The sequence below is a fragment of the Artemia sp. Qi Xiang Cuo genome, chromosome 8 (genome assembly GCF_049724085.1).
Source record: "Artemia sp. Qi Xiang Cuo chromosome 8, ASM4972408v1, whole genome shotgun sequence".
In the NCBI taxonomy this organism is placed as follows: domain Eukaryota; kingdom Metazoa; phylum Arthropoda; class Branchiopoda; order Anostraca; family Artemiidae; genus Artemia; species Artemia sp. Qi Xiang Cuo.
The window spans coordinates 68,819,550-68,835,238 of record NC_142801.1 but is presented as its reverse complement, the minus strand read 5'-3'; the positions used below and the strand labels follow the sequence as shown (position 1 = coordinate 68,835,238).

Sequence of the window (15,689 nt, the reverse complement as noted above, 5' to 3'; positions counted from 1 at the left end):
TAAATTCTATAACCCCCGTGTCTTACTTTGATTTTCTAGAATCCAATACACATTGCAAATTGCAAGATAACATTGACCCACATTGCATCAAAATTAGGTGGCCTGGTCCAAGAATTATATTCAAAAGTTTACAGAAAGAGGAAGAAAAGGAAATAGTAACTGAGGATAGGGAGGGGAAACACTAATAATTTATAATTTATTAAAACAGCCTATTGAAATAGACTGTAGACTGTGAGAGCCACCTTCTTCAAATTGTTTTTAAAGGAAAACAAGGACAAGTGGCGGTTCTGGCCTCTTTTGCGCCCGGGCAAAATCTTGATTAGCCCCCCCCCCTTGCCACCCAAATATTTTCTGAAAAGACTTTAGCAAAATTGTCATTTATTAACCAAATTTTCATTTATTAGCAATATTTGAATACAGAATATCACAAAAAACAATAAAATTAATTAAATTCGGTCTACTTACTTTTATTTTCAAGGAACGGTAGGGGGAAATGAAAATTTCAGAGTGAAACTACCCTGTACTTCATCTTAATAAATATAAAATTTCAAAAATTACAAAGTAACTATAACCGTAAGAATATTTGTTTGAAATTTTGCGCCTCTAAATTTTCAGCACCCGGGGCAAGTCCCCCTCCCCCCTCTGCCAGTAGCAACGACGGTGATTCACTTTTTACTTCGGATAAGTTACATTTACTCGCAATGAGGTCAATTTGATGCATCAAATTAAAGAAACTCAACAAATTAAACAAAAAAAGTTTTCTAACGGAGGTAAAGAGCAAAGTTGAAACTTGAAACGGACAAAAATTATTCCTTCGCAAATTATGCAAGCCCATTCCTGGGTCAACGTCCAGGGGTGTAAATTGTTATAGGACAGAGGAAGCAACTGTCCCTCCCAGACTCCTGTGTGCTTCCTCCTCCCCCAGATGAAATTTAGTTTCTTGAGAAATCTTGTTAAAAGCTAAGAAAAGTCTGCATAATTCAAACATCGACAGAAACGTTTCAGTTTTCTTTTGTATATGTTTGTCTTTATGGTAGTACATGACTCATTTTTCAGTTTTAACTGTCATTTTTGCTTCTTTTAGGAAAATCTGCTCCAAATTTCCCCCTCCCAGGATTTTGACGAAATTACGCCGCTTTCAACGTCAGACAGCAATTTTTTCACTAGGCAATTTATTTTCAAAGAACGTTTTTTGACTTTTAGCTAGCCTACTATTTCCTTTAGCCATGATATAATACTACCAATTATAGCAACATGTTGGTTTTTGGTTATGGTTAATTAACAGTATGAGTGATAAATTATCTAAATCTAGCAACAAAATATACTTAGTCACGCGTATTGAAACTCCTATTTATGCGCAAAGCTTTCGTTCATCAGGGGTCTCTAATTTCAAACTGATGGTAACAGGCTACAATGAAAATAAAATTATTTCATCGTTTTTAAAAATAGAGTGGAACTAGGGCCCGACCAATCTATCGGCTAACTGATATTATCAGGCCAATATGAGGATCATTTTCACTATCGGATATTGAAAAAAAATATCGGTTATCGGTCGATATTTTTTTTGGGGGTTGCGTATCCAGAAGTGGGCACCAGATATCTTCATATAATTTTTGTTTGTCCAATTCTTGGGGGTGAAGCCAGGGGAGCCACTAAGGGGGGATGGAGGAAGGACTCCCCCCTAAGGGTCCTCAGAAAGGATCTTTCTTCCCAAATCTTTCTTCGCAAACTGAAGCTTCTGGAAGTGATTTCGTTAAGCGAAGACCAACGAAACTTATCTCCTTCATGTGAGTGAAGTCGACAGGAGCCTATTGGCCCCCTAAAAAGGAATAGTAGGGTGGATTCCTACAAAACTTGGTATTTTGTTGGTCCAATGTAATGTCATAAAAAACTTTCGTTGAGCGAAGAACAACAAAATTTACTGCTTCATCAGCGCAAAGTCGACAAAAACCAATTGCCCCCCTAGAAAACGACTTGTTGAGCCGAACCTTATAAACTTGATATATTGTCCGTCGAATCTAATCTCATTAAAGACTTCCGTCGGGCGAAGGACTACGAAATTTACAGCTTTAAATGCGCAAAGCCAACAAAACTTAATATCTTGTCGGCCCATTAATATGTCCAAAAAGACTCCCGCCGGGGAAAGACGAAGAAACTGACTGTCCCATCTGCGCGAAATGAACAGAGACCAACAGGGTTGCCGCCCTGGCCAGGAAGAATTTACTAAATCTGAGAGGAAAAATTTACTAAATCGTATCTTTTTTTACTAAATGCTCAAAAAATTTGTTGCGCGTGCGGCTACCGCCGGACGCGCACTATCAAGCGTCGATTTTTACTATAGGAGGATAACCAATAGGATTTACACAATCTTTCTTCTTTTTTTCTCTTTTCCTCTTTTCTTTCGTTTCCATAGTATGATTGAAAATTCCGGAAACCTATAAGTTCAAAAATCCTTTTTTTTTATCATTTGGATGTACTACTGGATAGGCTTCATGTTCTAGTTGCGGTTTATCCAAGACGTCAAACAATAGTCTGGAATCTTAGATTCTGGATATCCTGCTAGTGGAGCCCAGCTTTAAATTTATCAATGGTCTTCAGATTATAAAATTCAGATATATTGAAAAATTAAAAAACAATCAACGAAGAAAAACATCTACAACTCATATTCATAAAGCAATCCAGGCGATGGTGTGCTTAGAATCTGAGGTGTGTTTGAAAGTGATGGCTTTTGAAATTTGTCCCCCAGTTTCTGTTTTAGGTTTGAAATCTAAACCATTCAATTTTCCATTTTTAAGAGGAGATTTGCCACTTTTGAAACACTAATTGGGCTGGTCTTTAAATAAGGGATAAGCAGCTTACAAAGATTTCTGGAAAATTTTAAAGCAATTAATTTAGGATTTTTTTTTTTAACTGATTTTTTCTGGATTCTCCTCGTTCCTATCGAAGGGAATAAAAAACCGATACAATCTAAGTCACTTTAAAACGAAAATGACGTAATCGGCTACCGGTTTAGTTGTAAAAATATGTAAATTAAAAAGTGCAGCTCAAATTGAACTAGGGCTGCCAAGAAAAAGAAAACCTATTTAACATACAATAATTAGTTTAAAAAAATAACATTGTGTCAATATTCTTCAGGTCAGGCAAATCATACAAATTGAAAAGTAAGAAAAAAAACATGTAGTAACAATTAAAAAAAAGTCGCACTTAAAAGGCTTTAATCGTCCTCGGCCTCATCCAAATTTAAAGTATCCACTAGTGTCGAATTTTGACTGAAGGGATCTACTTGTTTCCATTTTTTGATAACCCGAGTAAAATTGCTAGGGATCACCCAGTCATGGACTCCACTTGACGACCTGAAAATAAGTTGTTTCATTTTAATCAGGGACGAAACACTCGAGACATTTAGCCTATTCCGGTTTTTAGTTTTGATGACCGAAAAAATCAAGAACTGTCTCTCTGCTCCAGTACTTGAACGGGGCAAGCTGCAGAGAGTCAGAAAGGACTTGGGCAAGTATGGAAAAAGTTCGTTTCCAGCAGCGTCTTTAAAAAGGGACAAGGCTAACTAACAAATGTAGCAGCTGTTATGAGAGTATGGGAAAATTTTCTGAAAACAAATTAAGCCAGCATACCAGTCCTGATTTTAAATAGTTTGCCTTTCAAAGCGAGTGTCAAGAAGAAGCCGAGAGAAAAATAGAGATTTTTAAGCGCTAGGATTGACGCGAAATCGCAAAAATAAGAGCAATAGTAGCCATAATATTTAACGTAATCAAAATCAGATTTTGTAATGAATGGATCCTAATTTTTTTTTCCCTGAATTCATGGAAAATAACAAAAGTTTTGTTACTACAAATCATGACTCTTTACTAGATTTCGGGAAATTTACTAGATCCTTTAAATTTACTAGATTTTTTTTACTGGATCTAGTAAAATCCTACTGACGGTGGTGGTAACCCTGGAGACCAATTTGCCACCTAAAAAATGACCTATCGGGTGGAGCCTTGCATAACTTGATATTTTCAACGCGTCGGTTAGCTGGGACAATTCTAGTGGCTCCACTGAGAAAAACATGTTTGGAAGTATTGTTGTTTCTTTCCAAAATAACGGAAACAGCTAATATATTTTGCTAATACATGAGTCCATAGAATTGCAAGGTTATACTAAGCTTATTTAGAACTTGAGCCCTGTCTCTTATTCTCAAAAGTATCTTATTCTTCATACGAGGGTATGAAGAATTAAAACTGCAAGGGAAAGAAACAACTTTTTAATTCTTAATTCGAAAATTTTGCTGCATTGCAACATTATATTTATTTTAAGCCTATATGTAACAAAAGAAAGGAGAAAGCCGAGTAACCTGGGATGTACTTCTACTCTAAAAGAAAATTTTGTAATACACACGTCAAAATAATTCAAATCAAATCGGTTTGTCAAGACTGAGGAAAGTTTACATAGAAATTTTCTCAGTGAACTAGGAATTGCAGTTTGAATTAGTGAGATTCTGCATCTGAACCTATAAGGACGCTTGGAGCACTATTTTATTTGTTTAGGTCATCAGTACATGAAAATGTTTGCAGAACAAAGGAAAAGATCCAGAACTAGAATAAAGCTTGTGTGTGAAGTTTGTTTCGAAGAAAGAAAGATGTTATTCACATTTTAAAGCACATAGTGAGGAACTGAAAAACGGTACCGAAGCGAAGATTAGGCCAAAAATTGGGCAAAAAACCTCTCTATTTGATATTCCAAAATGGTTACGGTCAGGAAGCTCAAAGAAATCTGTAGAGAGCCCTGTCACGAGCGAACTTCATCTCGAACAGCAAGATAGCTTAGTGCAATTTAAGTCAACAGAAAGCTTAGAGTCTGTCTTCCGTGATGCTCTTCACCTCGCGTCTCGCATTCTGACACTGCTAAAGATATTTATCACGAAAGTTCCGCAGATGTTCTAGTTTTAAGTACACGATTTGATAGGATAGAATCCCAAAGGCCGGGCAGAACCTGATTTTTATGGGGAACATTTGATCAACGAGCGTCAGTTTGTTAAAGGGTACTAAACTTTAAAAAAATCGATTAAAACACTCAATAATTTGTAATCGATAAACAAGGAAATGACAATAAGATTAGGGATAAATAAAAAAAAATTATTCTTAATTTTTGATTAGATATGATAAAAAGAGGAGTTATCCTGAAGGGCGGTGAACATGTCCTTTTAATATACAAGCTTTTTGTATTTTTACGTAATTTTATTTTATTTTATGAGTTAAAGAACAGTCCTGGTAAGTGGTCTTTCCTACAGGATTGGAGTATTAGAGCCGTGTGAGTTTTAGATATGTTCGATAATACTTAAATATATATATATATATATATATATATACGAGGGCAAATCAGAAAATAACCTCTGATTGGTCACAGTGCGTGTAGTGGGGGGAGTAGCGCGCCATCTGTGCATTCACGCGCTCAGCAGGTCAGTCGGCATCAATCCGTAGTCGAGTGAACATCGTACCTGCGCTAGTTTAGTTATTGTGGTAGTTTGAAATGTGTGCTGCAATAGAAAGTCCCGCCAAATGTGAAGTGCGTGCTGTTATAAGTTTTTTTACAGCCAAAGGATACTCTGCAGCAGCTATTCATCATGAGCTTTGTGCCATGTACAGACCAACAGTTATGAGTGATGGAGTTGTCTGTGAATGGGTGAGCTTATTTAAAAGTGGACATAAAAACGTTCTTGATGAAGAAAGGAGTGGTAGACCATCCGTGGTGACTGACGAACTTGTTCAGACAGTTGATGCAAAAGTTTGTAAAAATTGACGTTTCACAATGGTGGAGTTGTCTACTGATTTTCCACAGATTTCTAACTCTTTTGTACGAGATAGTGACAGCAAGATTGGGTTACCGTAAGTTCTGTGCACGATGGGTGCCCAAAATTCTTACCGACCACCACAAAACTCAAAGAATGGCCTCTGCATTAGACTGTCTGTCACGTTATGAGGACGAAGGAGAACCATTGTTAAACAGAATCGTGACCGGTGACGAAACCTGGATTAAGTACGTGAACCCTGAGACAAAAGAACAGTCAAAGATGTGGGCACTTTCAGATTCGCCTACCAAACCAAAAAAAGCCCGGCAAGATTTTTCTGCCAGAAAACTGATGGCAACGGTGTTTTGGGATGCCAAAGGGGTGCTGTTGGTTGAATTCATGGAACGTGGGACGACCATTAATCAAGACGTGTACTTTGAAACACTAAAAACATTACGATGGGCTATACAGAACAAACGCCGTGGTATGCTGACTTCTGGTATCGTTTTTTTCCACGATAACGCCCGTCCTCACTCTGCTCACAGAACAACAGCCCTTCTTGAGTCCTTCAAGTGGGACGTTTTCAACCATCCACCTTACAGCCCAGATCTGGCGCCAAGCGATTATCACCTCTTCATGCATATGAAGAAATGGCTCGGGTCCCAGCGGTTTGATGACGACGAAGAGCTCAAAGATGTGGTCACAGGCTGGCTCAAGGCACAAGCGGGTGATTTTTATGCAGAAGCAATTTCAAAGCTTGTGAAGAGATACGATAAGTGCCTCAATCGTTATGGAGACTATGTCGAAAAATAGTGCAAAGATGTAGTTGTAAGATGTATATATTAAAATATTTTTACTTAACTTGGTGTATTTTTTTCAATCCACCGGAGGTTAGTTTATATATATATATATATATATATATATATATATATATATATATATATACAAAATAACGGTATTACTATGCAGCTGATATCTACACGTTCCAGCTTGCTCTCCACTTTCGAGGTTCTTACTCTCTTTTCTTTCAAGGTACGCTTTAAATTGGAACTGAACTCAACTAAAGCGTACCAAATTGTCTGCAAGAAGCAAAGAAGAATATACTATTGGAATTGCCTTTCAAGTTTAATAGGTTATGGTCATGAAATGGCCTTTCAAGTTGAATAGGTTATGGTTAGGTTTCCTTATAAAAGTTTTGAATTTGTTTCGAGCTTTTCAATTTTTTCGAATGCGTGAAATAAATACAGACAAACAACTGTGGTGAAATCGAAGTACCATTTCAGACTTCACTTGAGTAAGTTCGTCCTGGTCCATCCTTGACAAATATCGGAGTCTGAATGGAAGAAGATGCGATTGAAAAAAACGATGTTACTTATACTCTCAGGTCTGACACTGTGGAATCTGCTGAAAGAAAAAAACATTGGAAGAAGTTCGCTGCCCATAAATTGATCACGAAGAAACGGTAGGAATCAGCAATATCTTCGCTATTCTTTCTTGTATTATTGGCAGTACCAATTGGATTCCGTCACTGACGAATTAGACGCTAAAATACAAGCGAAAGACATAGGGCGATCAATCAGCGAATATGGAACTAGGCTTAAGAAAATCCCGGGCTCAAGGAAAAAAACAAACTCAGCAAAGCTGAGGCTTATCAGACTAGGACCATTTCAGTCGAAAATCAATTTTCCAAAACCGAGGAAATCCAATCCCAGAGTTACAATATATATTGATATATATTAGATAGGCTGTGAAGTAGTAATTTTTGTCCGTTTAAAGTTTCAACTTCGCACTTCCCTCGGAAAAACTTTCTTTTTTAAATGAATTATTTTATATGCTGTGTAATGATTTTAAACTTTATATTTTCTGCCTAAGTTTTTAAGATAATTTTAATTGTATACTCAAAGTTACTGATATCACAGCTCCTATAGGACTATGAAAAGCGTTATAGATTAGTTTGCTGTTGTGAGGCTACGTATTTACGTTTGACTCCTAAATCAATGTTCTTGTTATTTATACTTGGCGTTTTCAGTAAAGCGCTAGTTTTCTGTAGTGTTACAAACATAGGGAAATACCACAAGTTGATTTATTTGCCTTAGTTTTGTTGATATATTTTAGATAGGTTGTGAAGTATTTATTTTTTTTTCGTTTTAAGTTTCAACTTCGTTCTTTACTTCCCTCGGAAAACTTTTTTTTTTTAAATTAATTCTAAAGAAATCGCAATGGCAATCGAAATCAATCTTAGTTAGATATTAATCAAAATAATGGTTATCACTAATGAATGAGCATCAAATGGCAGTTTTTTTTTTTTCACTTGATATTTTTTTATCAAAACGCGTTTTCAAAGCTTGGTTACAATGGGTTGTGAATCATTTTTCACTAGGTTGCAGCTATCACTGGAACCATAATCTTGATCTATCATTCTTAAAAAAGCAGGAATATAAACTTGTTCCTAGTTCTTCATAAATCACAAGCTTGATTTTTTATCAAAAGTTGCACTCAATCCCAAAAATTGACGCTTATGCTCGATTTTCAAAATCCAGCAGTAGAAACTAACCTTTTCAAAGATCCTCTACGGCAGATGTTCCGGCTTCCTTGTGATCGATAGGTATGTTTTTGGAATAATGATTGCGTTTGTCACAATGCCAATAGGCATACAAAAGATATTTAAGTTGTTTACTGTATAGGCTAGTTTTGTGGAAATGACGGAGCTTCGACAAAAATAGCCAATACTCTATTCTTCGAGCTTTGGCTGAGAAATCATTTGAATTTTTCTATTAGAATATTTGAATCAGCTAAGGGGGGGGGGGGTATCAATCCAAAAAATATAGCTTAATGCAGGGATTTTTTCAATTTTTTGACGAAAATACAAATAGGTATTTTTCAAAACCTAGGGGCAGCATTATTGTTTTTTTTTCGATTTTTTTTTCAATAAGAATACGGAAAAGAGTATCTTTTAGAATGCACGCAGCAGGGGAGGGGGGTATTTACAATCCCTTCTTCTCCTCAATTGTTGCCTTTGCTTACTCCAAAAATGTGTCGACGGATCAAACAAAATAACTTTTTCATGTTGCTCAGAAAAAGGGGAAACCATTGATGTTCGTTAAATGTTATTTTTTCATTAAGGGCTGAAGAGCCAAAAATGAAGTAAATTCAAGATGATAATTTTATTTTATTTCAAAACGGTTGAGTTTTTTTTCAGAAGTCTTACGAGATGCCCACTACGTTACCCCCTTTTTGTGGATAGACTTGTGAATATAGTCTTCCTTTTTACATTTAAAACCTCCCCCAACAAAAGGATTGCCCCCCCCCCCCTCACAGCAACCACTCTTCATCCTTATATTAAACATATCCTTTTAGATGAAGGGAGGTTTAGCAGCATTGACAAATTCAAGCAATTTGCGTATCCGTGGATATGCAAGATACGGATAAGTACGAGTTTCACTAAGAAATACATTTATAAATCCCTTAGGTAAAAAGGACCTAAAATACAAATATTCCCCCCCGGGCCCATCTTAAGTCTGTTCATACCAAAAAAGCACAATTTTCTAAAGCTTTTCTTTCGGCAATTTCGAAATTATGAGGTTTTTCGACAGTGTCACATTTTCGTCAGTGTTGCCACGTTGAAGCGTGAAAATATTTTCACGCTTCAACGTGTCTAAGTTGTTAAATTTGACAATGCTTTTCGTCCCTGCAAATTCAAACATTAACAATATGCTGATTCTCACAGACAATTACACCTTAAAAGGAAAGCCACGCCTTTTCGTTAACTTAGCGCCCACTACCATCAAAAACTGTATAACTGGATATTCAGGTATTTTTCGTTAAAAACTAAATTCCTGATTTTTCCCAATTTATTAAAATATATATGATAGCGTAAGTTTCCACTTAACTAATTCAAACAATCGGAGTTGGTTTTCACTGCCTTTGATAATTTAAGATCATTGTTTCTTAATATTTCTGATCGTCATATGAAACCAGATAAAAAAAAATAATTGTGTTCACATTGTAAACCATGAGAAACACAAAGCTAATGGTAAAGGCATTGAAGCTAGCCCACTATATAGGCGTAGTTTTGCTTTTCACAGTTTTGTGGTAATTTAATCCCCCTCCCCTCCACATTATAACGTGATCAACACGATTCACGAAACAGGTGGTTTATGATATATTTGTATGTATCACACATGTATGCAAGAATTTTTTTTTCAGGGTGGGGAGCCAATATTAATACAATTTTAGACGTCAGGACAATAATAAAAAAAGAATTATTTAATTATTTGAATAGGAAGTGTCCAGAAATACAAGAAAATTTGGATTTTAGGGGACGAGCACAGAACCCCACCCCCTCCCCCTGCACACGTCTTTGGCATAAATATATTATCTAAATGGCGCTCCCGAAAAGGCTTCACCCGGCATAAGTGTACACCTTGCCCCCTTGCTACATCAATGGCCTCTTTTCATCAACTCTACATGCTCTTGCCAATAAATCTATATTTACAAAATTCAAATTGGCTTCTTCTTTGCTTTACTTTTTTTCTGAAATCAAGTTAGATGTTACTATGTGAAGCAGTCCCTTAATACAAATCAAGCTGTGAATGTGAAATATGCGTTACATTAGAACTTTCGAAGCAAAGTTAATCTACCTACGTCCGGACAAAAAAAGGGGGACATTCATAAGAAAGTAAAAAGAAATTTTTACATCATTTGACACCAATCCTCATTGCTTCTTAGATAATGAGAAAAAAAAGTAGACCATGCATATGAATTTAAATTCATGGAGTTAACACAATTTCTTCAACCTGAAAATTTGTCAGTGAATGCTGAGGGACGTGCAATAACTACTACTACTACTAATGGCTCACTATAGCACCAAGCCACCTAAGGCCAATACACCTGCACACGCATCCCAATCTATTTAAGATGGGATGAACTTAAATTTTTAACTCTTTTTAAATCTATATAAAGTTCCTTTAAGTCCTTCCTTATGATCTTTCCTGCCCAATTCGGTGACGACCAGCATTTCATTCAGTCCCAGATGGATGGTCAATAAGGGCAAAATTTGTCAATCTGCCTTTCTTTATCCGTGAAACGTGTCCTAGTCCTCTCAACCATTCTTTCATCATAGCCCTAGAAAGTATGACCGAACCCGACGTGCAAAAAGTGGGGTAGCAAAGTAGCTTATGCTACTTGGCAGTTTTCAAATTTTATGGCACATTTTGTCTCAAAATACTTGTTTTCCACATAAAAATACTTTTTCTCAAAGAAAAGCTGTCAAAACACAAGTTGTGCTGCTGAAGTGTCGGCAGCTTTTGGAACTCTGTCGAATTCTCCTAATGGCAACTTTGGAACTTTTTCCATACCTGGACCGAATCTTTTTGGACAGCTTGTAGTTTGATATACAGCTAGTGAAAGGGGCATTTAAAACTCCGTAGACCATTCCCCTAAAACACTTAAGTCATCTTCCTCCGCCCTTTGAAACATAAATATGCGAAAATGGAAAAGCCATCATCTTGATAAATCTTCTGCACAAGCTTCTACACTAGATGATAGAAGAGTCATCCCTGCCGTCTTTTCACCTCAAGCGGACGCAGACGTCAATTATGCATATGTAAACAGGGGGCTTAGAGCCCTCATTTGATTTGACGTTATAAGTCATTTTGATTCAGAGATAGCTAATATCGTCCTTGAAAGATGTGTGCCTGAGTTTGCCAGCTTTCTTACCCCTCTTTCTGGAAAGTGCTTTGCAGCTGGATCTTTTGCAAACGCTTGGATGGTCGCTTACCTTTTCTGATCCTGATCTCTAGAGCATACATAAACGTAATTATTGTAGGATCGTAGAAAACTGATCGGCCTGCTGTCCTGCTTAAGAAAAGTACATGAGAATTGCACTAACAATCAAACCGGTATAAGTCAACCGGTAGCTAGTTGGCACCCTTAACTTTTTTAGAAGAAAGCAATCTATGCTGGCTTTTCTAATAGCAAATACCAAGGATTAATTGGATTTCCAGGGGGAGGGGTATTTTCCAGGGAGATATTTTCTGCTGGGGGTATTTTCCGGGAGATATTTTCCGGGGGGGGGGGTATTTCCCTCCGTAAGATAAAGGCCAGCCACCCTAATAATTATGTCTTTGAAGATGACTTGACCCCCTACTGCTCTCAGGGGAAGGGCTTCAAGCTATGAACTTTGCCCATTGCTTACATATAGTATTTGCTATCGGGAAGAATACAGGTATTGTTCGGGGGGTCTGGTAGGTGGGGGAAAGGGGCTTACGATGGAAGATCTTTCCATAGAGGAACTTTTTGTGGGATAAGGGATTTTTCCATGGAAGGGGAGTGAATTTCCCAGCATTATTTTTTTCCGAAAGTAAGGAGCAGCATTAATACTTCAAATGAACAGAAATTATAAGGTATATGAGGGGGTTGTTCCTCCTCAATACCTCGCTAATTAAACTGTCCTTGTATTTCATGAGTCATTATAAATAATTGGAAAGAAAAGTCATACTTTATCGTAAAGAGTGAGGTATTGAAAAGGGGGAAACCCCCCTCATATACATAATAATTTATGTTCGTTTTAAGATTTAATGTTGCTCCTTACTTCCGGTCGAAAAAAACTTTTTTTTATTTATCAAAAAATAAAGACAATAAAGGCAACTTAAATTGCCTACTCATAGACAATGTACTGGAAAGAACGGAGACATCGTTAAGATCTGAGTGCCCAAGGACCACCGGTCTCAACACTCCCTCCACACTCTGTTCACATACCTGGCTGAGGTATGACATTATTAACATACTATAAATTATTATTAAATATTTGTGCTTACCGATATCCATAAGAGCCAAATCAGGTCGAGTTTCAATCCAATTTCTAAGCTTTATTATGCACTTTTCTCGGACCTTTTCTGTTTCATTCAACTCTGTCTCTGCCTTTTTCATCGCCTCCCGCGGAAGTGAAGGAACATATCTTCTTATAGGGTAGCTGAAGGACGGTGACAGTTCTTGCGTATCCATCACAGAAATCCTGAAAACTGGGACAAACAGTCTATAAATTTTTATTTTTACTCATATCAAATGTACAGTGACTCAAAACCTGTATCAAAATCTGATAGGAAAATTCATCAAAAGATTAGCGGTGCGTAGTAACTATGAGGATTAATAGTAGGCACGCAGGCAAAATTTACTAAGGAACCCCAATTGAAAAAAAACAACCACAAAACAGCCGAATTACATAAATGTTTAGAAAATTATGGAAAAATCTCATCTGTAGGAGCTTCTTCCGTTTTTTTTGGGGAGGGGGAGGGGTCGAGGGCCCATCACCTGAAAATAGCGACAATAATTCTTGAGATTCCACTGGATCCAACATAATGGCAAGATGCCACGAGACGCGAAATCAAGAGCCCGTTTAAGACTAGGGTCCAGTCAGTCGATATCCCTCTTAGCAGGGCTAGCCCAATATCTAATAACCAGCTTCTTAAATAAAAATCCAGACTAGGCAGGAACTGTATTATTTCATCCACTATTGATGATGTTGTCTTTAATTTTTTTGCATCTGCATTATTACACATTTCCAGATACAGTAGGAAGAGGCAAATAAATCGATACTACAAGCGGTAACGGTTGACAAACACATCACTCCTGGTAAAAGTGAAGGCTTCAAAGTTCTGCGTACTTCTAAAAATCGCGTAGATCACAGGATGTATGGCAGAAGTGCTTCCCATGATTAAAATCTTGTTATAAAACTCGAAAATCATTCATGATTGAATGATTAACCCTGCATCAGAATTGGATCAACAGCTACATTGAAGTATTCTTGCCGTGTGGGCGACCTTGAATCCAAGTTACTTTAAGGCATCGACTATAAGTTTATAGTGAAGCATACTGCAACTACAAACAACTTTTGCAACGCCAAGCCACGTGAAACCAACACAGAAGCGCATGAACAGAAGTGTTACAAAAACAAAACTTTCAAAAATGCATCACGAATTTTTTTTGTGTGTGTGTGTTCATTTTTGTTACGTTCTTATGAATCGGACAAACAAAACGAAAAAATGGTAAAAAAGAGGAAAACGAGGATTATACAAGCCAGTGAAAAACGCGGACTAACATACAAATATTTCGGTCAAGACCTCCGCTTGACCATCCTCAGTGCACGATAATAACATAAATATTAATAATAAAAATCCAAGAATACTATCAAAAAACTTCAAACCTTAAAACAAAAAAACAAAAAAATTAAAATTTGACGACCCTTTCCATGTAACGGTGAAAGGGTAACTGAACAAAAAGATGCAGTTCTGAATAGGAATTCAATTTTTTAATTTATACAGAGCATTTTTAAAAGCTAAACACTTTCCAGGTAAAACATCCTCACAGAATAGGTTAGGTTGCAAAATGTGATTTTTTTTTTATTGTTTAAGTAGAAAAGATGAGAATTAATTAGTTGAAACCATTATGCGACTTGTTCGCCTTTGCATTCGATGTTCCTTATATTTCCGGTACAATAATCAATTTTTCATCCAAATAAATGGCCTCCCAATAGGTACGAGCCTTTCACCTTTTTTGGCCACTTTTTACATGGAATTTATTGAAACCTCCGCTTTGAATACTTTTCCTCTGAAACACCGGTTCTGGGGCCGGTTTGTCGATGATGTTATCGCTGTGTGGAATCACGGACCGGTAGAACTTAACACTTTTTTGTCTCATCTTAACAGTTTGGACTCCAACCTTCAGTTTACCTTGGAACTGGAAGATAATCATAAACTGCCCTTTTAGACGTCTTAATCTTCAATAAATCTCTCAACCTTGAATATTCGATTTATGGAAAACCTACACATACTGACAGGTATTTGCATTTCTCTTCCAACCACCCTCCTTGTTTAAAAAGAGGAGTAGTTATATCTTTAGTTGATCGTTTTGTAAGAATTTGTTCAAAAGCTCATATAGCCCCAGAATTGAATTATCTGAAGGACATTTTGTTTTGCAATGGATATCCCTTCAAGTTACTGGAATCCATCATAGAAAGTAGACAAAAAAGACAGAAAAGGATTCATCGTCTCAACAACCTCCAACGGATATCATCCCTTTAGTGGGTGATAAGAAAGTCTACTGTTTTGCCTTGTTTTCCCAAATTAGGTGACAAACTGCAAAAACTTCTAAAAAAACATAACTTAAATGTCACCTTCAAAAATTCTAATAAAGTTCAGAACAATTTTAACAGCGACAAAAATAAAACAATCCCTATTTTGGGCAGTGGTGTTTATAGGGTTCCATATTCTTGCGGCTGTTTCTATGTTGGAAGATCCCGCCAGCAATTGGGGGAGAGGTTGTTGGAACACAGGTCCTCAATAGACAAAGCTATGGAGCTACGCCAAAGGCCTGAGACTTTTGATTCCGCCTTGGCTCAACATTTGTATGACAACCCTCACAATTTCATTTTATTCGATAACACCTCAATTGTTGCCCCTGTTAAAGGTCTCATCCAAGTTTTCAGGGAGGCAGTTGAGACAAAAGTACATGCAACGAAAGGTAGCTCTCAACAGAGAAACTGGAGAAAACTATTTAAGTCCCATTTATAATGAACTGATTAATTCTGATTGTTTTTACTTAAATAAAAAAAATCACACTTTGCAATCTAACCTAATCTGTGATGATGTTTTACCAGGAAAGCGTTTAGCTTTTAAAAATGATCTGTATAAATTAAAAAATTGAATTCCCATTCAGTACTGCATTTTTTCATTCAGTTACCCTTTCACGGTTACACGGAAAGGGTCGTCAAATTTTAGTTGTGTTTTGTTTTTAGGTTTGAAATTTTGTATAGTATCCTTGGATTTTTATTAGTATTTTTTATGTTATTATCATGCACTGAGGACGGCCAAACGGAGGTCTTGACCGAAATATTTGCATTTTAGTC

At 36.8% G+C, this 15,689-nt stretch overlaps 1 protein-coding gene across 6 annotated transcripts in view; it reads right to left on the bottom strand.

The window, feature by feature from the left end:
* LOC148949747 (retinol-binding protein pinta-like) overlaps nucleotides 1-15,689 on the bottom strand; it is a 164,506-nt gene that overhangs the window by 59,809 nt on the left and 89,008 nt on the right. For all 6 annotated transcript variants that reach the window (XM_089093712.1, XM_089093711.1, XM_089093710.1 and 3 more), the window contains exon 2: nucleotides 12,604-12,807. In XM_089093712.1, coding sequence (XP_088949838.1) covers nucleotides 12,604-12,790 — 187 coding nt within the window. In that variant the 5' untranslated portion in view covers nucleotides 12,791-12,807. The remainder of the gene's footprint in view (nucleotides 1-12,603; nucleotides 12,808-15,689) is intronic.